The 24,783-nt window shown below is 40.1% G+C and overlaps 2 protein-coding genes across 5 annotated transcripts in view; both read left to right on the forward strand.

The window, feature by feature from the left end:
- mprip (myosin phosphatase Rho interacting protein) overlaps positions 1–9,540 on the forward strand; it is a 52,399-nt gene extending 42,859 nt beyond the window's left edge. For 3 of the 4 annotated variants that reach the window (XM_033985410.2, XM_033985412.2, XM_033985413.2), the window contains 7 exons: positions 78–195; positions 2,001–2,160; positions 2,647–2,757; positions 3,778–3,864; positions 3,946–4,108; positions 5,522–5,607; positions 8,328–9,540. In XM_033985410.2, coding sequence (XP_033841301.1) covers positions 78–195; positions 2,001–2,160; positions 2,647–2,757; positions 3,778–3,864; positions 3,946–4,108; positions 5,522–5,607; positions 8,328–8,399 — 797 coding nt within the window. In that variant the 3' untranslated portion in view covers positions 8,400–9,540. Of the gene's footprint in view, positions 1–77; positions 196–2,000; positions 2,161–2,646; positions 2,758–3,777; positions 3,865–3,945; positions 4,109–5,521; positions 5,608–7,190; positions 7,255–8,327 lie in introns of all 4 variants that reach the window. The other variant, XM_033985411.2, reaches the window with a different exon arrangement.
- Positions 9,541–11,039: 1,499 nt separating this feature from the next.
- si:dkey-94l16.4 (uncharacterized) lies at positions 11,040–20,793 on the forward strand. The gene is made up of 6 exons (XM_033985415.2): positions 11,040–11,251; positions 12,385–15,050; positions 16,212–16,305; positions 16,409–16,458; positions 16,539–16,608; positions 17,576–20,793. The coding sequence occupies exons 2-5, from the start codon at positions 12,390–12,392 to the stop codon at positions 16,584–16,586; spliced, it is 2,853 nt and encodes a 950-aa protein (XP_033841306.2). The 5' UTR covers positions 11,040–11,251; positions 12,385–12,389; the 3' UTR covers positions 16,587–16,608; positions 17,576–20,793.
- Positions 20,794–24,783: the final 3,990 nt, after the last annotated feature.

Below are 24,783 nucleotides of genomic sequence, written 5' to 3' on the forward strand. Positions count from 1 at the left end.
ATAGAGAAGACTGACACAACTAAATGTATCTGACCATGCTATGTTCTTTTAATAATAGTTTTTACTGTGCTCTGCAGCTATTGAAGCGATGAAGAACGCCCACCGGACTGAGCTGGAGAAGGAGCTGGACAAGGCTCGGAAAGCCAACAATAATGCTGAGAACGCAGACATGGAAGAGGTCCGCAGGCAACACGAGTACGTATGCACCACTCAGATGGGAAGTAGTCTTGGGATATGCAGATTATGGAACCGTCATAAATTGGTTGTTGCTTTAGGACTAAGCTCTTCTTGCTTTCTGTTTGAATGCAAGAATATCTGGGATCTTCTATCTGTCAAGTTTTTTGTGACTTTTTTGTGTTCTCTTATACCACATTTAGCCCTCTACATTTAAAATGATAATAAATATACAGTTGAAACCTGAAGTTTACATACACTATATAAAAAGACACATGCTTTTGTCTGATTTGGAATCAGACTAAACTTTTCCTGTTTTAGGTCAGCTAGGATTACCGGAATTATTTTTATTTGCTAAAATTTTACAGTTTGGACATAATGAGCATTGTTACATTTGGATGAAAAAGGACAAAGCTTGCAAGCCTGAGAACACCATCCAAACAGGGGTGGCAGCATCATGCTGTGGGGTTGTTTTGCTGCAGGAGGGACTGGTGCAATTCTCAAAATAGATGGCACCATGAGAAAAGAATATTATGCGGGGATATAATAATAATAACAACAACATTTCAAGACATCCGTAAGGAAGTCATAGCTTGGTTGCACATGTGTCTTTCACATAGACAATGACCTGAGGCATACTCCTAAACTGGTTACAAAGTTGCTTAAGGATAACAAAGTCGATGTTTTGGAGTGGTCATCACAAAGCCCTGATCTCATTCTTATTGAAAATATATGTGCAGACCTGAAAAGGCATGTGCAAGCAAGGCAGGTTACAAACTTTCCTCAGTTACGCCAGTTCTGCCAAAATTCCTGCCAACTATTGTAAGAAGCTTGTGGAAGGATATCAAAAACATCTGGCCCAAGTTATAAAGTTTAAAGGCAAAGGTACCAAATTCTAATAAAATGTATGTAAACTTCTGACTTTGAAGAAAGTAATGAAATATTGTTTAAAAAAATCCTTCTCTCATTATTCTGGAATTTAGAAAATACAAATAATTTTGGTAATCCTAATTGACCTAAAACAGGAAAAGTTTAGTCAGACAGTGAGGGGGTGGGGGGGGGGGGGGGGGGGGGGGGGAAGCAGAAGCATATGTGTCTTTTTATATAGTGTATGTAAACTTCTGGTTTCAACTGTAGGTACATAGTTATGTACAAAGGTACTGTCTGAATTGAAAAGCCTGTTGTGGAGCAGCCCAGATGATAACACATGTGAGTGATGCTCTCCAAAAACATGTCATTTGGCATTCCTGTCCCACACGCGTAACCAGCCTCACAGACCTGCGCCGACATGTCCACACGCCTCACCTGCTGTTTGAGCCCCCAGCTGCACATGTTCATTTAATCTAATATCATCTGGAGCCCGGGGATTTCAACACTTTAGGCTTGTTGGCTCCTTACATAAGGTTATAGCTGCAATATGCACTCGTACATGTTTTAAAACCTGCAAAAAAGCAATATCATAATTCCATTTTCTGTGATGTACTTAGTGAGGACACATCATCTCATAGAGGGCACTCTTGGACTCATTACCAACAGTTTTAGTCATAAGAGCTTTCTAATCACTTGAATGTGAGACTGCTGGGAATACCAGGTGCCACAGTAAGATTGTTGTGTCCTTTGGCTCCAGCTGTGGCTACAGTAGCAGTGTTGGGTAAATGAATAATGCAAGAAATTGTGCATTAAGTTTGGGCATCTGGAGAAGCGCTAAAAAAGACCGATGCATTATTTTAGTTCTTAATTTGTCCACATTATTCCAGTAGTTAAATGCCTGCATAATGCACATAGGACCTTTCAAGAGTGAACTCATAGTGCGATGTGTGTTGCAGAGAGGAGCTGGGGTCGTTCCAGAGGGAGATCGAGGTGCTGTCGGAGCAGTACTCTCAGAAGTGTCTGGAGAATGCTCACCTGGCCCAGGCCCTGGAGGCTGAGAGGCAGGCTCTGAGGCAGTGCCAACGGGAGAACCAGGAGCTCAATGCACATAACCAGGTAACAGGCTGCACCTTGCACCTGCTAGCATACGTATGAGAGTCAGGTTTGTGGACATGCAAGCCCATGAAAAAAAACCAAAAAACCAAAAAAAACATCTAAACATGTTATAGTTGTTGCCGTTCTTATCTACTCCCTTGAAGTTGAATTTACAGTGATTTGTGCATGTTGAGTAATCTTTAATCACTTATTTTCAAGACTCCCAGTTTCACCACTTGATACGTGCAGGATTTGGTTGCGTTGCAGTCATTTTGGTACAAATGAAAAAAAATTAGCTTGTGTGATCTGCAGCCATCCATGGGAGGTGCTAATGGCATCATGATGTCAATTTTCCAACACAGAGTCAGCAGACCTGTTGCTTTCATTAAGTCATTTTATATGAATATTGCGATTTTAAAATGTGCAAATTATAACAGTAACAAATGATAGTCAATTTAATGTCCTCAAAAAACATAAATGCCCACATTTGTGCGTATGTGTGTGCAGGAGCTGAACAACCGTTTGGCAGCAGAGATCACCAGGATGCGCTCCATGGTGTCCGAGGAGGGCTCTGGGGAGGGCACCACAATACAGGGCAAAGAACTCTACGAGCTAGAGGTGAGACTGTACTACTGACACTAAAGTCCTACTGTGCAAATTTGCTTAAATGCAGCAATTACATTTATGCACGTGTTCCTTCTGATTTGTGTGTAAAGCTTTTTGCACATGAGGTGCAGGGAAAACGCAACAGAATTTTTATTGTCTCATTTTGCAGCTCAGTGACTGAATTCTGGAGGTTCTGAGCTTTGACATGAGGCATGGCCTGTTCATATACTGAGAATGACACCGGTTCACTTATGATTGTAATACTTTTTTTAAACCATCAATAGTGCCGGCCAGGCCTGTCCCGATAACAAATTTTGAAGCACGTTATGTTGCCATAGAGAACAATTTTATGCCACTAATACAATTAATATAAAGCAAGATAATCTGAATAAAAACATTTTTAAATGGACAGTATCATTAAAAGGCATGAGCTGCAACAAATAACCAAATGAAGCAATAATTAGCCTTAGAAGTAACTTATTCAACCCTCTACAACTCAAATATTATCGTATTACAAACAAAAATCTCCCGTATTTTGCAAAGAAAAAGTACTCACGATACATATTGATCCACAAAATATATTGTTCCTCGATATAGTAATTCTTGTGACAGGCGTAGCACCAGCTACATTAACCTGTCTCATGCCTGATTGATATGTGTACTATGAAGTGAGTGCTACACATTTATCAATCTTGAACCGGCTCTCTCTGAAAGCAATTGGAAAACATGGAGTTCATGTTGTTTATTTGAATCTGATTGGTCCAACTGTCACAACAGTGGAACAAGATGGACTCTCGTGAGTTTGTGATGTTACAAATATCACGAGAATCCTTCTTGCTGTGCAAGGTTACAGCTACATACCCTATCTTAAAATCAAAACGCAAACAAGAGTTTAACAGTCTCTTTGAAACAAAGATGTAGCTAGTTCCCTCTATTTTCTTGCTACAAAACAATATACAGTTTAATATTTGCTTCTACACACTTTCTACAGCTTAAATGAACTGATAATGACTCTTTTTCCTCCCTGTTAAGGTGATGCTGAGGGTGAAGGAGTCTGAAGTGCAGTACCTCAAACAGGAGATCAACTCTCTGAAAGACGAGCTCCAGGCAGCGCAGCGAGTACGTGGTCCTTCTGTCCACTCCCCCTCTCTTCTTTTAGCTTGCTCCCCTCTCAGTCACTGTCTTGTTTTGTGTGTATAGGACAAGAAGTATGCTACGGACAAATACAAGGACATCTACACAGAGCTGAGCATCGTGAAGGCCAAAGCTGAGCGAGACCTTGGGCGTCTCCGGGAACAGTTACAGCTGGCCCATGAGGCACTGGGGGAGGCGGAGCTGGAGGAGGTGGACCGCGGAGGATACGGTACATGATAACTTTGGAGTGTTATAGTTATGGTAGAGTACTGGTTTATCTATTCCTGGTTATCTAGTCCTGGTTTCCTGTTCCTGGTGGTGCATAGAAAGTAACAACAAAACATGTTGGGAAAATGTCGTGATTGCATCTAGGAGAATTGCCGTTTGGGATGGGACTGAAACAACCATGGATACTACAGGGTTGGCTGTAAATTGGCAGGTTTAAGACATAAGACCCCATGGAGACAAAAGTACATTTAGTTACTTTGGAGAGCACATGTATTAAGACGGTGCGTACGGTCGTTGTTTCCTTGGGAAAGACACGTCACCTACTTTGTGCTGTATGAATGAGGTGTGTTTGAAGTGATTAGTGGTGGTGCAGATTGGCAGGAAAGTTGTTGCTACAGGGAATGAATAATGCACTGCAAATTGCTTTAGTTATTTTGATAGACACTTGATAAACCCATGGTAACATTGTTATTACTTGAACAAATAAGGCCTTGGTGGTTTGAAAATAATAAACATTTTATATCACATTTGATTGCTTTAAAGACGCATCCTGAGCTTCCATTTGATGACGTTCTAGTCTCTACAACCACTTTTCATAACTTAACTACCGGTAAATACATCTAGCATGCTAACGGTGCACTTCCTCATTCAGACAGTAAAATGCCATATAATTAGATGCAGGCAGCACACAGCAGACTTATTTTAACATTATACAATATAACTACTGGGGCAAGACAAATGTTGCTCAAATACATGGGTACATTCCCTTTCATGTGATCAAACAGAAGTTAAACTGTAAAAACAAGGGAAAAGAAGAAAATCTGAGTCTTGCTGTAAGAATTCATTTTTTTCTCATGATTTCTTTTTAAAGGGGGGATCCTCATCAAAAACATGCCTGAAGAGGTTTTAGATTTCATCCATGCATGTTTGTAAAAAGAGTTCGAGCAGGGCCCAAGAGATCGCTAGATTATGCAGTTAGCAGTACGACCCTGTAGTGCTCAACCGACAAGCTTACACCATCCATGTTCCCACATTTTCCATAAAGATACAAAAGCATGATACAAAACTGTACACAACGACTTGACAAACCTGATGTGATGTGCAGTAGTTTCATTAGCGAAACGCACACCGATTGTAATATGATATCACCCTTAAGGGGCAGAGAGGGGAGACTCGGAGCGTCAAAAAGGCAAGTGAAACTTATAAAACATGTTCATACGTTGTTTTTGTCAAATATAGCTGAACAATAAAAGGCAACATGGTGATCTAAATATGTTATGTGAGCAGTTAATACCCCATAGAAGTAAAATACCCCGTCTTTAACAACCTTTTCTTCTCCTAGTAGTTCCAACCATAAAGTTTGTCCTTCTGTATCCTGGATCAGCTCAGACTCATCATGATGTTCTGCTTTCAGACATCATGAAGTCCAAAAGCAACCCAGACATTCTGAAGATGGCAGCTGCCGCTGCCAAACGCTCGGAGCGCACTATGAGGTCAAAGGTGAGTACTGTGAACCTGTTTGATGGTGTCTAAGCTGCTCCGTCCACTCGCTTCCCCAGGTTTGAACTGACAAATGTGGTCATAAACACTCCTGGCATGTTTCTACAGGGAAGCTTTGATGCTTTCCATGTTTCATGAGTCTGTGGCTGAAACTTTATAACTAATTTTCTACTGTTTGTTTTCCACCATCACCAAAATCAAGTCATGAAACTATCCATAAAGCAGTGTGAGCTTTTCAGTCACCCCCAGTTCTATTAAAGAAGACCCACTGTACTTGTGTCTGCTATAAAGCTACCTGTGACACCTGTGGATCATTGTTATAATTTGCACATTTAAATCACAATATTCATCTAAAACCACTTAATAAAAGAAACAAGTCAGCTGACTTCTGCGTTAGAAGACTGCGGTGCTGACATCACAGTAAACGTCATCACAAAGAGCTGTGCAGCCGTCAGCACCTGCTATGGACAATTGCACATCACGCTAGGAAGAAGGGTAATTTTTTGACTACGCAATGCTGCCGAGTTCTATGCGCATCACCGCTTACTAAAATAAAATTATTGAACAAAGTACAGAGCAGTGGGCGTATGCCGTTGGTTTTGAAAACGAGTTTAATCACTTATTTTCATAACGCCGTTTTAACGTTAGTGATTGCTCAAACATCCACGAATCACTCCAAATACAACTTTGGGTAAATGAGAAGGGGAAACGACTACAACATGGTTAAAAGCTCTGAAAGTAGATTTTGCAGAATGGGTCTGCTTTAACAATCACATGGTCTAAAGATGAGGTGGGCAGTCTTTAAATCTACACAATGTGACTTTTTAGCCCAAAAAAGACTAAACTAACACAAAAACAAAAAAATGTTTGGTTGTCTTCATGGCATTGAAAACTTACTGTGAGCGGGCTTGAATCTCTACTTTTTTCCATGGAAATTTATAATATTCCAAAGTATGGCTTTTATCTACAGATTTATCTATCATCAATGAGAATATTCCAAAGTATGGTTTTAACTTTGTATTTGATACAGGTGATGTGCCACCTCCAGAAAGTTAGATACTGTACCTTTATATGTTAAATGTATTGACAAAATAAATATTGTAATAAGGTGACATTTTTAAACTTTAGCCATTACGTTTACAATTCATTCATTTTTTTGTGTTACTTGAATCTGACCGAGATATTTTAGGCACATTGTAACAACAATTGTATTTAAACATTGCAAATTCCAATCTAATCATATTATAAATTATGCAAATATGATATTATACAAACCTCTTCAAGCAACAAATCTAAACATTACTAACTGACCTGTTTCATTCCTCCCTCTGGAAACATGGACTGTCAAATGAAACTCCCTTTGTTCCATTTTTATGAGTGCTATCATCACATCACAGGATTTTAAAATAATCATGGAAAAAACCCTGCCTGCTCACTCCCTCAGGCTGTGTTCATAAAGTCAGTGTCGCCTCCTGCAGGTTTTGGAAATGCTGTGCAGTGTGTAGTGTGTAGTGTTGTGTTGTGTTGTGACGTAGGCTGTAGCAGTAGTCTAACACACAGCTCCTGCTTGTGTGTTTCCTCAGTCTGTGAGTCGAGACATGCCCTGGGACAGTTAGGGCCGCAGCAGAGAGCGCCTCTGCTCCTGAGGTAAAGCCACGCCCCCACGCATGCACCGCCTTTAAACAGGGCCGGCTCTGCACTATGGGACCACTCTGGGGTTTCTCTCAGACCGCACAAATGGACATACTCTGGACACTTTAGAGCATTGTTTCGTAGTTTTTAGTACAGTATTGCACACTCACTGCAGAGTTTCACTGCAAGTGAAGTTGGTCTCACTGTAATGTACAAATCACTCACATTTTTTATAAAAAAAAAAGAAAAAAAAAATCCTATTTATTGTTATTCAGTTGCATAGATTGAATGTTACACATTATGGCATTAAGCTTATATCTTTTGCATCTATTTGGTTACGGGTGTTTTTATGGTTTATACCTTAAAGGGCTTATATTGCACTATTTTCTGATCTGTTATAATGTAATGTAGAATAATCAACACTGGGATTGCCTGTCTCTTATAAATGAAAGGTAAAAGGAAACTGTTAACTTGAAAACTACCGCTACCTGACACCACACGGTGGAACAGAGCATTTTGAGCTTGAGCTCAGAGTATGTTTCTGATGAGGTAGCAATGTTCTAACGTAGCTTAAAGCTCACAAGAGTCAATTTTCCATAATATAGGACCTTTAAAAATATCTATTCTTAATGTGAGACACGGATAGGATCTGTAACTTGGCCTGGTGATGTCAGCTTTCAGTGTTCATGGAAATGGATAGTAATGCCTGAGGAACATTCCAGGCAAATGTATAATATCTCCATGGAGACAAGCAGGTGGCGGACCCTCAATCAGAAAAGTTATATTGTATAACTTTTTAATAAGCATGTGCAAACCCATTATAGCCTCACTGATGAATCTGTTGGAAATGTTACTGATTCTGAGCCCTTGTCGACTCTTAAGTTTAATCTTTAAAACCATGCAGGTCCATATACATTTGTGCTGTCTGAGAGGTATTAGCTGATAGACTAATGTGGTGACACACCTCACTGTGGGCTATGGTGATCACTTAGTTCAGCTGCACTTTACCTGGTGGATGTTGTTGACAGAAGACCTCATCTCTTACTCACTGCTCATTTACTAAGATGTGCATTTTGTTTTTGTTCCAGAGTCTAAAGGAGGGCCTGACCGCAGAACAGCGCCTCCACCTGTTCGACAACAAGGACCCGAAAGAGTTCTGAGCGCTGCATGTTCAAACGCCCACTGCATTTTAGCTCCTATCGTACCACACTACACTGGCCACACCCCTTCCTATGTTATTCGGAATATGGTATGAAGTTTGAGTTTATAGTCGGCATTCCCTGCACTTCAGTTAACTGTGACTTTTTTGTAATTTTTTTTTTTTTTTTTTTTTGCTGCCATGTCTTACTGTAAATACTGTTTTTAATAATGAACATCCGTCAACACTAAAAAAAAAAAAAAATCTGTGTAAGCTACTGTTTTAACTCCCCGGACTGTTGCTAGCCACAAATGTGACGGTGAATGGCTAAACTATGGCAGCCTGAGAAGGTCAAAACTACTTAACAACTTTGTGTAAGAATGTAGAAATGGAATTGATATTTTTCTGATATTTTAAGACTTTGCAAATGACCAGTTTTAAAATACTTGAGCAAAAATAGTTTTAATTTATGCCCAAATTATAGAATTTCAAGATGAACTAATTTTTAAAGGCAGTTTGGAGCTAGCTTTGTGTGATTGCATAATTTTCTGCTCAGTACACACTTTTGTGCACTGGGAGGCACTGTCCCACTGTTCATTATGATTTCCCAAGCTTTGTCTCATTAGTGAAAACATATTACATAGTTTAAACATTTATAAAAGTCACCATTTGGGGAAAAAAACAAACAAATATTCTCAGTTTGTTTCTTACGTTGTGAATTAGTTTTGTCCTTCTCAGCCTTCCGTACCTAACAGCTCCATTTTGATGAGCGAGTATTACTTGCATAACAAATATTTATGAATGAATAGTGTGCATGTTTTTGTTTTCACCTCCTCCTCTATCATTCCTGCTCGCTAAAAGCACAAGCTCACCACAGCACTACCGAACAACAATCTTCCAGATGGCTGCGATATCTACAACTAACTTCACCCACGTTTCACACAGCTCAAGCATATGAATGATCCTTTGAGTAGATACTTTTATAGAGTTTCCCTCACTACAATCATTGCAGTTTGTCTTTTTCAGTGGCAGTCCCTTTGTATTTATTTAAATGGCTGGGGTATTCACATTCCCACGCCTCTGTACTCTTATTGTAAATATAAAGCAAATATACACCAACTGACAACAGGTTTATTAGCAATAAATATTTTTGCACCCTTTGACTGGTCTTTTATTTGTTTGGTTCTGTTATATTTTCTGCAATATTTTCATAACTACTGTGGTATTTATTGTACAATTCTATAATGGGATGTATTCATAATGCAATGACATCTTGGGGGTGCACTACATGCATCTCTATGGTGGAATGTTTCTGCAGTTTCCATAGGGACGCAATGCACACATTTGCAAATACTGTCAAAAAGGTTTTTAGGCTTAAAACTCAAGAAAAAAACACAAAATGGATTTAAACAACACATTTTCCTGTGATCAATGTGAGCGTCCATGGCTCTGTTTAGTTTAAAAACTGATAGTGACTCACTGAAAAACTATTAATTCTAGCTAGCTTGTGAATAATGTTATTTGAGTGAAACTTGTTAAACAGAACAAATCAGCTCTCCTGTTGTAGATTCACTTAAATCATTTCTTTCTGGTCATATTATGTTAGAACAGACATGTGCAAACTAGGGCCCGGGGGCCACACACGGCCCTTCAGGCTTATTAATCCAGCCCGCCGAACGTGGCTAAATTATATTAAAATAGGTAGGGGTAAACCTTGTTCAACTGACCTTTTCAACAAGTTGGTGTTCTTTTGGCACTTGATAAAGCTGAATGTGAGTTTTTCTGCTGTGTTTATTTAACTGAAATTTATTAAATTAACAATGAATTTAATTAATGTATTTGGGGTGGAAAATATGTACAATGAGCCTTGCATATTCGTGCTTTGCTACATGTTACAGGCAAAATCTCTAATGTAATATACATATTCTGGCCCCTCTGTCACATTTTAGAACCCATTGTGGCCCGTGTGTCAAAATATTTGCCTACCCCTGTGTTAGAACAAAGCTCAGTACTTGGGTAACTTGAGTAACAAAGCTTCAGACAGAGCAGTGTCTACAGTTAGCTTTACTTTCCCAGGAATGTTGATGACATCATCTGCATAGTATCAAGTTAGAATAGTTTTACAGGATTATATTATGGGTAATTATTTTTTGTCACACATGGACGTGCATATTGAACCTATTAGTGTGACTGGAAAATAAAAACTGTTGTCCATTTTGCTTTTTTTTTTTTTTTTTTTTAAACCAATGAGAAAGTGTTTCAATTTTATCACATTAAGCACACGTGTTAAGGAGGTCAGCTCCACTGGTCCACAGGTTGGCAGTTCTTTTCCAGCTCCCACAGAGTGTGAACTGTGCACAGGGGCAGGGGGCTCCTCATGTCTTTATGTGATCTTGGCACTTGCCTCCTGTGCATGGATTGGGTCCTACCATACTGGGGCACTGCTGATTTATACTGGGGCCTATGCCCCAGAAAAAGGGTCTAGTGACGTCCCTGGAAAAGCGCTTCATAAAATGTGCCTCTTTACCATTGAATACATAAGCATAGGAGCATATGACTGAGCTGACACTTTTACAGTTTGTCAACCCTTTCAAATGTGAATGCGTCTTTTATTTTGTCACTTTCCAACAGGAAGTACGGCGCATGTTACAGTACCGCTTTTACTGTGGAAGGTAAACCGGAAGTGCGAGTTAAAATCTAATCTTGACGCCGCAGCAACTGGAGAGTGTTCCTGTAAAGTGCGCTTCTTTTATTAAATGCGGCTGTCTCAGTTCGTACTTTTGTTGGGATTCACAGAAAAAGAAGAAGTGTTGTAAGAAATGAAGACTGGTGTGATTTAAAGCGGATCAGAAGCGGCTTCGTGTGTCTGTCCCGGTAAGTTTACCTCTGCCTTTGTTTGACGCACCGGGCCTGGCCCTGGCGCCGCTCAGACAGAACGTGCTGCCGCACTTCATTAGCAAAAAGTTTCATTAAAAGCACACGGAACTTTTCTCTGCTGATTTAAACTAGTTTATCACAAATCTGAAGTTCTGGATCGGATTCTTTGTCCTCTTCGATTCGGGACAAGTTTATAAAACACTAAAGATGATTTTACAGTCATCATTTATATTTGAGCCCACGCTCCTGCCGTTGGTCGTTTTATAAAGTTCCTCGGGGTAGTTTGCAGCGATAACCAAGGTCTAATAATTAAATCTATTTTTAAATTGTACGGAGGATTTAGTGAAGTTTTTGTAAAAACCGAATTAAAGATTTTCCTCTATCTGTACGACCCGATAGTGAATACTGTATCGACGATGCTTAATTTAGTATCAAAAGTAAAAGTTGTAAAGTTGAGGGGATGTGGACGGGGTTTGACATGAGACAGACGTAACCGGAGCTAGCCGAGGCCTAGCATTAGCCACCGCTAAGCTATCTGTTAGCCCTGTTGTCAACGAATGTTGGCTCTTGTCACTGAATCTGGTGGTTCTTGTAAAACAAAATGTTTTTGTTATAATCCTATATTTTCCTATGTTCAGATGTGGTGTTTTTTAGCGCAGGCTCAGTTTAATGATCTGTGTCTGTGTGACATGTGTCTGATCACTAATTACATTCAACAAGACGTCCGATTATAATGTCACCTTCATCATGCTCAGCTCTGCACTATCTCTCTCGGGCTGTTTTGCCTATTATTTAATAAATAATTAATTAATGATGATTGCTAAATACACTGTAGCTCCAAGTATAAATATATTGTAGATTTTGCCTTGTAAATAATATTATTTTAATATTTTATTTATGATTGTTTTCACTCTGATGCATGAGGGCAAAATGTTACAAACATGTATTAGTTTAATTTACTGCTTAAAGTCATAATCATTCTATTGTATATTGCACAATATTTATCATTGACATTCCCAAAGAACTCTCTTGACTTAGAAGCCAAATCCCATTTTGCAAATAACCATCTCGATGGTGTCAGTTGCTTCCATGGAAACCCATCATACCCCTGTTTTGTTTGTCCTCTGCAGTTGTTATGGAGCAGCCTCCTGGGACAGCAGACGACCTCCAGACACCCCAGGACCTGTCCACTTCCAGCCTGCCTGCTGTGGTAGACCTGACCAAGAGAGGAGGAGAATGTCCCATGATCAGGAGGACCTCCAGCTGGTACCAGACCACAGACCCGGGCAACACTGGACCCTCATATCCAGACATTGCCCCATGCACTGTCCAGTCAGGAGGCCAGATCCAGCCTGATAATGCCTTCTCCCACACCACAGTCACATTGTCCTACGTGAGCCGGTCTCATGTCTTCTCCACTCAAGACTCCCTGTCTGGGACATCTTCTGTGTATGGTGTCCCCACATTCAGCAAATACTCGCTTCAGCCTCCATGTGAGATTGGAGAGAAGAACATGACATTAACTCAGCCTTATCTGGAGAACATGGATGGACCTGGTGATCTAGCTGCACACACACATCTTCTCCAGTCGCTCTCTCAGGAGCAGTTGGAGGTTGATGTGGGGACAAATATGAAACAGACTTCAGAGTTGAATGGGACATCACAGATGGACACTTCAGAGCAACACAGTGTTGACAGCTGTGAACGTTTACAAAATGGTGGGGACATTTGGTTTAGTGAATCCTTACAAGATGGTTCCACACCCTTACCTGAGTGCCCTACAGCCTTACAAGAATCAGAGAGCTCCAATTCTTCAAGCAAAAACATGGAACATTTCGGAGACAATCATTCCTTACAAAATTGTCCCACCTTCACAACAGAATTCCATCAGTCTGTACATTGTTCGGATTCCATACAAGATAGTTCTACATTAGCATCGGACTGTTTACAAGAACATCCAAAATTCTTGCCTGGGTTTTCGGAGTTGATGTCGAAGCAGGTTTTTGAAAAATCACCTCAAACGTATGAGGAGTCCTCTGCACCCTTGGGAGAGGGCAATGACTCCTTACAAGTGTGCCAAGAAACGGAAAACCTTGTGGATTCTTTACAAAAAGACAAAGAGAATGTTTTGGACGGGGACAGTCCAGAGCTAGGTACTGTATCATCTCTACATCATAAGGCAGTGAATACACAACTGGGTGATGTCATCAGCCCTTCGGAAGACCTTGTGTCCCCTTCTGCTACCTCATTGAATGAAATAGATGATGTCTTCATACTTCCGGAAGCCTCCTGTTCACCAAGCAGAGACAATTCATTTCTAGAGACAACGGACGATCTTTCAAGTACTCAAGACACCATCCAACCAGGTTCCGAGGACAGCTTTCTTTCAAATGACGTAAGCGATCACTCAATTAATAGAAGGGTTTCTGTTTTGGAACCACTCATCGACTTGCCAGATGATGTTTGTATGGCAGATGTTTTGGAGGGAAATCTTAAGAGTGCCAAAGTCTTAAATGGCAATGTTAAAGCACTACAAAATACTGTATGTGAAAGAAAACTACCTGTCCGATCCAGCAGAGGGATGCGCTTAGAATCTGTTGTCATGGACATCAATTCCAGTCAGTACAATGTGTCCGGATGCATGCGTGCTGGCAAGAAAAGTCCCCAAACCAAGGAGGACAAGTTAACGCTGCGTAAGAGCAATAGGCTTTTGACAAGTAACAAAAAATGTGACGATAAAAAGGAGATGCCCAAAGTCTCACCTAAAAAGGGTCACACTAAAGCAATTCCGGAAAACTGCAAAAACTCTACCTCAGATCCGCACCGCCAAAGCACCGCAAATTCACTACAAGCCAGTCCGGTAAAGTTAAAACGGAAATCATCAGAGCAAACTTCGCCACCAGCAAACTTCGAAGAATTGTTTTCCCAAACAGATAGCGATGTTACTGTTGGAAGTGTTATGTCGACTCTAGAATCATCCACATTGCAGACGAAAAGTCCAGGCAAAACCAACAGTGAGGTGCCCGCGAAGAAGACCTGCCCAAGGGCAAAATCAAAATCTACGCCTAAGAAAAAACGAAAAAAACCTGAGCTCAGAAACGCTTCAAGCATGTTTTCCCCCAAGGAGCCAGAAATCAAGCTGCGATACCTAAATTATAAAGAGGAGAAACGGGACTCAAAAACGCATAGCTTTTCACCGTTCATCCGGGTACAGCGCAAGGATCAGGCGTCCTCAGTGTGTACTGTGGTCAACTACCCCGAAGAGGTTAAAGCTCAGCGGAAAACCAACCAACAGCATGGATCTTCTGCGGAGTATGTGCCCGCTGCTGTGCCCACTACTTCCTGTCTGCAGCTGGGGCGCGCGTCCATGCAGTCGGAGCAGCAGGGGGCGCTAGTGTGCTGCCTGTGCGGTCAGTCTGCCAACGCCATGGACCTGGGCGATCTCCACGGACCCTATTACTCCGAAGGGCACCAACCTTCAGCAAAAAGGTCAAATCTGGGGTCGGAGCTAAAGGAAGAGTCCAGTGAATCAGATTCATCGACATGCAGCAGCGGGAGGAAGTGGACGTCCACAAAGGGGCAGCAGCGGCGGCGGTGGGGGGGCAAGGAGGGGAGGAGTCTGGCAGCAAAGCGTGTCCGAGCGGATACAGAAGATTGGTATAGCCCCCCCATGGTGCCTCTGGGTCCCTGCGAGTACTGGCTCCACGAGGACTGTGGGGTGTGGGCCGCCGGGGTGTTCCTGGTCAGGGGGAAGGTCTATGGGCTGGAGGAGGCCGTCAGAGCAGCGCACAGTACGGTAAAAGCACATTCAAACAATTAGAAAGTGTTGAATTTGATGTTCTAACATGTTAAAGTATTAAAAAAGCATGTTTGTAGTTGAGGAAGCTTTATAAATGTAATACTATACAATGAAACATTTTAGGGTCTAGGTAAAGCAATAACCTCTTCATAGAGACAAGCAAGATTCATAGTATTAATGTGATGAAATTGACAAGATGAATATTCCAAAACCTTTATAGTTCACCTTTTAACATGTCAGAATAGATGTTGGTTATGAAAGCCTTGCCGTTTGTCAGCAGTATAGGGTCTCTGTAACAATGGTGCCTCCTTTGCTCCTGTAACGGTGCAGATGACCTGAAGCTCTCTGTCTGCTGGGAAAGCGATTCAGTTAAAGAATGTTGTAATTGATTCTTCAGCTCGATACTTCCTTAATTAACTGTCGGGAGCTGTCAGGGGATGTCACTCTGCCCTCAAAGGACTTGAAGGAACCACCTCACCAGGCACCACAAATGTGAACAGAGAATGCTAAGACTTTGAGTTTGAATATGATGTTAATAATAATATTTTTAGAATTCCATATAATAATAATAATACAGTAATATTTAAATAATATGAATATGTGAATCTTAATTTTTAAAGTAAAATCATTTTTAAGGTGCATAGTTTTTTTTCTAATTATGACTTGGTTTGGAGGGATAGTAACTGTGGTGAATATTTATCATAGCTTTACATCAGTTAAGTGGCAGTTTGTGGAGAAAAGTTGAAAAGTACAGTACAGGAAGCAGCGGTGTGTTCTACAACGGAAAAAAATCTAGAGATAATTTGCGCACCAGGAAGTGTTTTCCTTTATTTTCATCAGTCTAATCCTACATAACTTGTGCAATTTAGACAGTTTTGCTCTAGTTATAATTTTCCTTCTTGATTACACACGGACAACAATAATTTCATAAACTCCACAAAAAATGAACAACCCCCAAAGCTCTAGGCCATATTTTAGTAAATCTTTGTGGATATCTGAGCTGGACGTGTCCTTGGTAATGTGGAAATTATTCTAGATGGTACAGTTGTGCAAAGACTTTTTTCCTGTCGAAATGAATCGTTGCATATGCTGTGCTGCAGTTTGATGGCTCTCTTTCCTGTCTCTCTCACTCACTCTCTCTCTGTTTCTGTGTTGCAGAGGTGCTCATCGTGTGGGGACAAAGGGGCGTCTCTGGGCTGTCTGTTCAAAGGGTGTCCCAACAAGTACCACTACAGGTGTGCGCTCCACTCAGGTGAGCACTGTCTCTGGGGAATAGAGACAAACATTTACAATCGATATACAGCTCATACATCAGACCCTGTCCTCAAACTAACTCCTGTGTGTATGTGTTCCAGACTGTGTTCTGGAGGAGGACAACTTCTCCATGAAGTGTAGGAAGCACAAGGTGAGATCTTCAGGTGCTCTTTGACTATGGGATTCACTGGTGATGTTTCATATAACCTGGTCCCATCATGTCTCCTTTAGAACAAGTCCATCAAGGCCCCTCCGAGCAGCCGGCCGGAGCCCAGCTGACCACAGCAGAGGGTGCTCCTGGGTATGTAAAGAGCTCTGGGGTCATGGGAGAGATAAGAGTTTGAAAATGAAGATGGAGGACAGGGCAGAATTGTAAGGGATTACAATCACCACTGAACCTTGAAGCTCCTTAAAGAACTGTATGTAAGATTTTAATTTTTTTAATGTCATAAATGTGACTTATCGATGTCCCCAGATATGAGGTAAACATCAACTCAAAATCAAATCAAATATAACCTTTACTGATTTACTGAATTGTAGTACTGATTTATTATTTATTATTTTATTAATTACAAAATATTTCACATGATGCTCAAGTTGCTTATGTTATAATTTAATGTTTTGATAGTCAAGATGATTATCCAATCAGAAGGCAGAACGAGCCTCATGAGTCTCATTTGAGTTGCCAGTTTCAGTGCTGAAATCCAGTTGGTTTAAACCTAAAATCCCTCTCTGATCTGAATGGTCACTACCTAAACTCCAGCACCTGCAGCCAATGATGACTCAGTGCTAGTGCAGCCTCTGCAGCTCAGTGAGTGACTTCTGAAGGTTCATGGCCTTTCTATAGAGTGAATAAAGGCACTGGCAACCCAGTTTCACTTGTGATTATTGTACGTTTATTAAAACGGTAAGAGCACGTACTGTTCCTTTTAAATTCAAGAAACAGTATTTTTTTTGTTGAAAATTATGTTCTATTGTATGACAGAATTTCACTGTATAGGCTTCAACCTTTATCTTAGTAAAATTTCAAATTCAAATGTTACCGAGTTTGCATTTGATTGCATCCATGTTTTGGTGTATTTTTTGTAGAATTTGTACACTATTTTGACCTACTGATCAAAATAAAAATCTCTTTTTATTGACTTGTCAAATGGCTAAAATTTGAATTTGGCAATATTCAAACAAAGGCTGTAATAGTGTGGGATTCATTATATCACACAATTTGCCATATTTTCTGTGTCTTATTTATTTTGTTTCTTCCTCTTTAGAGTTGCCCCCTCCGGTCTGCTGTGGTTGACCCCACCTCTTCATGTGGTAACCACGGCAATGTGGACCAACATCCTTCTGGCTGCAAGCGAGGACCTTAACTTCCCTCATCACAGGGACCCTCCGCTCCACTCAGTCTGATCTATTTATACAATATTTACGTTTTTGGATTAAATAACAATCAAAGATATTTAATTTTATATCAATTTTGTATGATTATTTTAGTTTTTATTTATTCTGGAATTCTTAATGTGTTTTTAAGTTATTCTCAAAGCCATCAAAGGAGAGAATTTTACCTTAAAGGGACATCAGAGGGTCTAGATTTAAAATCAGATGGACACAAACATTTGATCACTTTGGATCATCACAGCATTAAGTTTTCTACGTTGGTTTGTTTACGGGGGAAGTGAATGTATTCCGTAATATTAGCGTTTTCGTTTCTCTGGAAGCACTTTGGAGTGACATGTGGTCCTGGATACGTTTTTATGAAGTTTTTTTTTTTAAACGTTTTTCCGAAGTTTACATTTTTTTAAAACTTGGACAAGCGTCTTGGAAATGTTGATTTTGGATGGAAGCACTTTGTCCGCCATCTTGGGCCTCCATATGTTTGTGTTAACAGGGTTTACCTTTTATTAAAGTGAAACGAGGAAACCACATTTCAAATTTAAAATACAAAATGTCATTCTTTTAATACAGTGAAATTTGGACAGTAGATTGCTCATCCACTCGTGCCAAGGTTGGTAGTTCTATGCCTGCTGGCCACATTGACAGTACGGGTTAACTGTCTTGCTCATGGGCACAATACCAGTATGTAAAGTATTAATTAATGAATTTATTAATTTATTGCATGGTCGTACTTGAGCCATAGACGCTCAGTTGGTATTGTAAAGGTTGCTGTTTGATCCCTGCTACCTATATTTCTTACTGCCACTGTGTCTCTGGGCATGACACTTCCCCAAACTAACATCTATGAATTTGTCAGTTTTTTTTTTTTTTTTTTTAATTGAAAACAAAAACAAAACTAATTTGGCTCATTTGGTAGCCATAGTCATCACTAATCCCAAAGCTGCAACACGGGGAGCAGGAATCAAACCTACACGCCTCCTCCACTTTACCCACGTAATACATTTGTTTCTTTGAAATCAGGACTGCAAAAAGTCTCCGTTGGTAGCAACAGTCACCCACTAACCTGAAGGATGCTGGTTTGATCCCTTACCATCCATAGTATCCATATTACATACTGCCACTGTGTCCTTGAGCTCGACACTTCAGCCACCCCACTGGAGTGAGTTTTCTAGTATATCACATTTGAATAAAACAAATGATGACTCATGAATTTTCAAATATGTAAAGACTTCATTAAATGTGTTGTAGATTCTGCAAGTGTTGTTCATAAAGTTGTTTAAAGCTGCACTATAACTTTTCTAGTAGGGGGGGTAAGGGCTTTTGCTTGACAGTGTTTGACAGTATGGCATTAAATGTATTTATCTCCATGGAAACGAGCGCTACTAAACCAAGTTACAGGTCAGATCTGTAGTTGGGTGACTTGCTTTTCAATGTATTTTTGTTTGTTTTATTTTGAGCACTTAAAACCTACATAATGAAATAAAATGTTATCCATAGCAGAATGATGGAAAATCAGGGTGGTTGTGATGGCAATTGGCAATTTTTAAAAATGAAATACCATGGAACAGGAATCTGAACCCATGAATAAGATCATTTTAATACCATACTGTGCAACATTTTAAGCAAAGTGATGATACCTCCATGAAGACGAGCAGCTAGTGGACCCCCCCATCAGAAAAGTTACACAGTGCATCTCTAATTTGAGTATGGTTTTCCTCCTCTTGCTTTAACACACTTTTGCCTGACCTTGCCGTTGTTTGCGTGAATCACAGACGGACCCTTCTCTTGCATTTTCAGTGTTAAAGACCTGACTTAAGTTTACATGAGCGAACGCCGCACTGGCTTTGGACAAATCAGACTGCTACTTTTATATCTCCTCTCCAAGTGGTGCTTCTCAAAATATGCAAGTATGCGACTAATAGGTTGGGTTCACGTGACTTCACAACATCCCAGAATCTCTGTAGTTTAAAAGTGCATATGACAAGCTCGACCACTCATTTTACTAAAACATTGTTAACATCAGTATATTTACGATTTTACTAAAAACCTTGCCTTTTTTGTGATTTTTTTAAATTTTATTTTACTTCCTGGTTGGATGCAGATATGACATAATTGGCTTCCATCACTGTTACCTAGCAACCAAGGGCAAAAGCCTGATTTATTTACAAAAAAGTTATGATTTGACAACACTTGTATTTTGTTAAAAGGTTTAAACTTACACAAAATGCCTTCCTTACATGTAAATTGTCTCTGTGCTACTTCCTGTATTTGTGTACTTTTCGTTTCATCGTTTACCCACAAACTGACACAAAAAGTTTCAGTAAAGTTTGTTACTTCCTGGTTGGACATGAGCAGCAGCTGTGACGTGCGTAGAACTAATTCCACAGCTGTTACCTAGGAAAATGTTAACAAGAGCTCATTTAATTTACACCTTGGCTATTATTTGAGTAGGAAAAAGCAGATTTGTTTTGGTAAATGTCATGTTTAGCGCAGGTACTATCCCACCTAACCAAGTGATAATTACAAAAAACATGAAACCCAGTCATATGCACTTTTAAACAGGCTCTGCCCTATGATTCTTGTATGTTGTGAACGCAGACGATTCATTTCAGCCAAGACAAATCATTGAAAAGACTTGGATTTGAAGGCAGCTTGCACGCACTTTTTCCTACTTCATGAAAGTTCCTCCTTCCAAGTGTAAAAATGTTTGTAGTTTTCCATCTCGCCTACAGGGGGAGTAATGTACCAGTTTGTTTTTTTTTATTCTACGGGCAGCTCTATATGCCAAGTCACCAGCAACCAATGTGCCATCTATAATTCCTTTGCAATCAATCCTTTCACCTGGATTTTGTGTTGTACCAAATACAGCTGTTTTATAATCTTTTCTCAGGGCTGAATGTCACATGTTAGAATTTGACTTGCCGTTGTTTTAAAAAATGTTCCTGTTTGTTCTGTTTTTTGACATGTAGCAGCGGTGATATTTCTGATCCCACACGTTTCATGTTTGTGTGCCATGGTGAATGATCGTCTTTGTTTTTACAGAAGCTTTAGTACAACTCCCTCATCTGTCAAACGAAATAAATGATTTTGTTCCATGAGAAATGCCTTTGTCCTGGATATATATATATATATATATATATATATATATATATATATATATATATATATATATATATATATAAGATTAAATATGATATAATCTTAAAAATACTTTATGGGCACTGAGTCATACGAAGGGCGACCAGTTTGAGACGCTCTTCTGAAATAACACATTTTCTCAGTTTGCCTTTAGTTATACATTATTAATAATGATAAATGATAATCATCTATGTGAACACACTGATCACATTAATGATTTCTCAAAATAATTATCAACAATGAGCAAGGAGGGAAACAGATATCAGTATTCAGCACTTTAACTTTACTAATCTTAGTAATTGTTAAATTTCCAGATGACACTTATATCACTACATCTCATAGGAGAAGTGTCCCATTTTCACTATCCATTGACAAACCTTTTTAACAAAACATAAATAATATACATTGCACCATGTTTCATAAAGTTATCAATTATGTAATGTTAAAGAAAAATAAGCTTACATATTTTTAAAGCCTGTTGTTTACCCAAAGCTGCGTTTAGCTCTGGGCTTGTTCTGCCCCTGCTCGTCCCCGTGGGTAGTTAGTGTGGGGTTTTGTGAGACGTAGTGAGGTGTCCCTCCACATTGTGTCTTTGCCGTCACCACAGTCGCTCCACAGATGAGATACACGCAGGTTTCTTTTACAGTCTTAAATCGTTGTGAAAGTGATCTCTTTATTTTCTACCATGTTTTGGAGTAAGAAACTGCATTCAGCGCATCCTCACAGCGCTCGCGAGCGGAGCATTGGTTTTGTCACGTGCACAATACTGACCTTTGAAGTGAGTAGGTCAAAGTTCACCTTAACTTATCTAAACTTCACGTATAATACACATATGTTTAAGATATTGTCATTTTTAAATCTATATAAACGTGTGTGGGTATATATTATAAATTAGACTGATAAATGAGAGGAAACAGACTTGCCTTTCCACAGATCTAATGTGTAACTTGGCCTAGTGATGTCATCTGCCTCTCTGACACAGTTATCAATCCATTTATTATAACTTCTATTGTAAACAGAATATGGTAGTGTAATGTTCAAATGCAAAAAGACGTTAATATAAACGAGTCCATCAAGAACAAGTGGGTTTTATTGACCAAAGGCAGATGTACAGGAAGACAGTTTGTATGGACTGGAGCTCTACTCACTACAAGTGCACCTGGGCTAGGAGGACATACACCGGGACTGTCCACAATGTCCACTAGTCCACAAGTCAGGGAGGACAGGACAGGACATGAGAGGAGAGGATGTGCTGCTCTGGCTCAAAACTGCTGAGAGACAATGAGTATTTTAGAACGACTTTGCTTAGAATTGCAAAGTTTGAAAAGTTGGTCTTGGTTTGATGCTGGTTCAGACCTGATGTAGACGTGGTTTGGTCCTGTTCTAGTCCTAGTTTTGCTCTGGGTTTTATGTAATTTGCACATTTCTGAAGCGGTTCAATATCATGTTTGTAAAAGCACACTATGTAACGTTTCGGGTGGAGACTCTACCACTTTCTCATCGCCGTGTAGATGTTATCGCTTTACCTATAATCCTCAACAGACATTAAACTTTATTACCTTGGAGAGAAGCACCATGCCGGGTTACACGTCAGATCTGTGGAGCAGCAAGTCCACTCCCAAGAGTAAGAAGGCATGTTTTCCCAATGTCTTTCTTAGCAATAAAACACAAACAATCTATTCAAAATGTAATCTCATACTGCAGAATAGACTATATGTCAAGATCCCAGTCTGTCCTGCCTTTTGCCTTTTGTTGTACTGTTTTCCCCGTCCCTTCTGTGTCAAAGCCTGGACCTGGGCGGAGATTCGGGCTCCTCCCATTCACACCTGCATCTAATCATTAATGAACCTGCACCTGGGGAGGACAAAAGGAGCCAAGACCTGACATTCAGTGCCAGATTGTTCACGTATCCACAGTGGTACAACTCTGCTCTGCTCGGCTTGGTCTCGTGTCATTGCATTTCGTTACTTGTTCTAAGTTGAATGTTTTTGCTCCTCGTCAGATCCCGCTCCCTGGACCCGCTCAGCTCCTCTGTCTCTGACCCAGCTCTCCACGACCAGTACGAAACTCACCTCTTCTGACCCGGCTGCTCTCGATCTACTCCTGGACTACGACAAATAACTCCGCTCTCAACTCCCTGATCGATCTACTAAAAAGTCACATAGTGCACCTTTTTAAACAAGTTATATACACATCTTGAAATTTAGTTGACACCAAAACTACACAAATTAAGCGTATTTATTTGAATTTGAAGTCAGTTTAACTCCTAAATCATTCAGTCATTAGCATGTGGTACGTTTACGCTCGCTCCACTGTCCCACCTCCAGCGGTTGGTTTAGGACAAGCCGTACATTGACACAGACTGGACGATGAGACGGAGGACATCAGGGCTGACGTGGTGTCCTCCCGGTGGACGTGTGAGTGCTTTTGTCCCATTGTTCAAGGACAATGGGGACACAATGAGGACATGAGCTCAGAGCGTGGCACCACCAGCCCCTCTCCTCCGGTCCCACCCACCTGACCCAGGCACGAGGACTCCCCCAGCGAAGAGCAGCTACAGCGGCCTGGGAGGGACAATACACAAGAGCTGCACATACACAGATCATGCAGATGGGACAAAGCAATAATGCTATAGTCTGGGTTCACGTGATGATTTAACCATTGTTGACTGTTAACCATTTATGGAAGAATGAACAAATCCACTTCATTTTAGTAAGGAATTGCCGTCTTAACTTGCCATATTAACCTCATTGCTTAAAGAGGAGGTATTAACAGTTAACACAAAACATATTTAGATCACCATGTTATATTTTATTATTGAAAATGCTATATTTGCTGAAAAAGTATTGACATGTTTAGTTTTACTTTCATTTTTGATTCTCTGAGTCACTCCCCACAATCACCATGCGTCCCACTAATGACACTGAAGTTGTGCCGTTGTAGTATATCAGTTTGTATCATGTTTTTGCATAGTTATGGAAAATTGCCGTATAGTTGCCGTAGAGTTGTGGGATGAGCATTGCACAAAATCTTCGAGCTAACAGTAAAGAGGGTTCAAATAGGGCTTGGGAAAGATCACTAGATTACTCAAACATGCATGGATTAAACCTACTTCAGGCATGTTTCTGATTAGGGAACAACATTATAACAAGGTCGAAAGCTCCAAAAAATATATATAGTTTGCATAATACCCCCTCTTTAAAGGTACAGTATGTAACTTTCTGTTGGTGGGTCTTTCACCTGCTTGTCTCTGCCATATGTGAGACGTTTCCAGCAAAGCAAAATGTTCCATATATGTCATTAAACTTATTTGTTTCTTTGAGACAGACAGGTGGCGCCACCGGGAAGTAATTATTGACAGTAAATACACCTGTAATAATGAATGGATCATCACATGAACACAACCCATAGACCTACTCGCATTTGCATTTATTTATTTTTTGTATTTTTTGTTTAATTTGGACAATAACTCTGATGTCAAAGAAACGTGCCACACTACTTAAAGTGGCAGTTTTCTTAGCTCTCTCTAAAATGATGTCAGATGACGCTTCATGCTGGACTCTCTGGACTCAAATGTGACATCACAAATACTTTACAATGGAGGGGAACTTCAGCTGGAGGCACAACCAGGTTTACCACGGTGTAATCTGTCAGTCCACATCAGCTGCATCAGGCCAGACAAAAAGAATCAGCCACAACGCCTTTAAATTAGTAATGATTTGAAGGCATAATTTAAAACGATATGATCTCATTTAGTAAACCCGATGATATCTTAAACTTTCTTATTTTCTAAAAACATGATACAGCTGAAATGTCGTTCCACTGTCATGTTTGTACCACTGGCTGCATATTTTTACAGCAGCGTTCTGTAAATACATGGTTAAACCTCGCTGTGCAGTCAGGCAAAAAGTTTTCTAGCTCTAGTCCCCAAAATTTGAGAGATTCA

The sequence above is a fragment of the Periophthalmus magnuspinnatus genome, chromosome 19 (genome assembly GCF_009829125.3).
Source record: "Periophthalmus magnuspinnatus isolate fPerMag1 chromosome 19, fPerMag1.2.pri, whole genome shotgun sequence".
NCBI lineage: Eukaryota > Metazoa > Chordata > Actinopteri > Gobiiformes > Gobiidae > Periophthalmus > Periophthalmus magnuspinnatus.

Bases quoted from the DNA above. Each gene is read 5' to 3' on its own strand.
- si:dkey-94l16.4 (XM_033985415.2), top strand. From the start codon at position 12,390: ATGGAGCAGCCTCCTGGGACAGCAGACGACCTCCAGACACCCCAGGAC. The intron at 15,051-16,211 runs GTAAAAGCACAT...TCTGTGTTGCAG, and splicing joins TCAGAGCAGCGCACAGTACG to AGGTGCTCATCGTGTGGGGA. The intron at 16,459-16,538 runs GTGAGATCTTCA...TGTCTCCTTTAG, and splicing joins TGAAGTGTAGGAAGCACAAG to AACAAGTCCATCAAGGCCCC.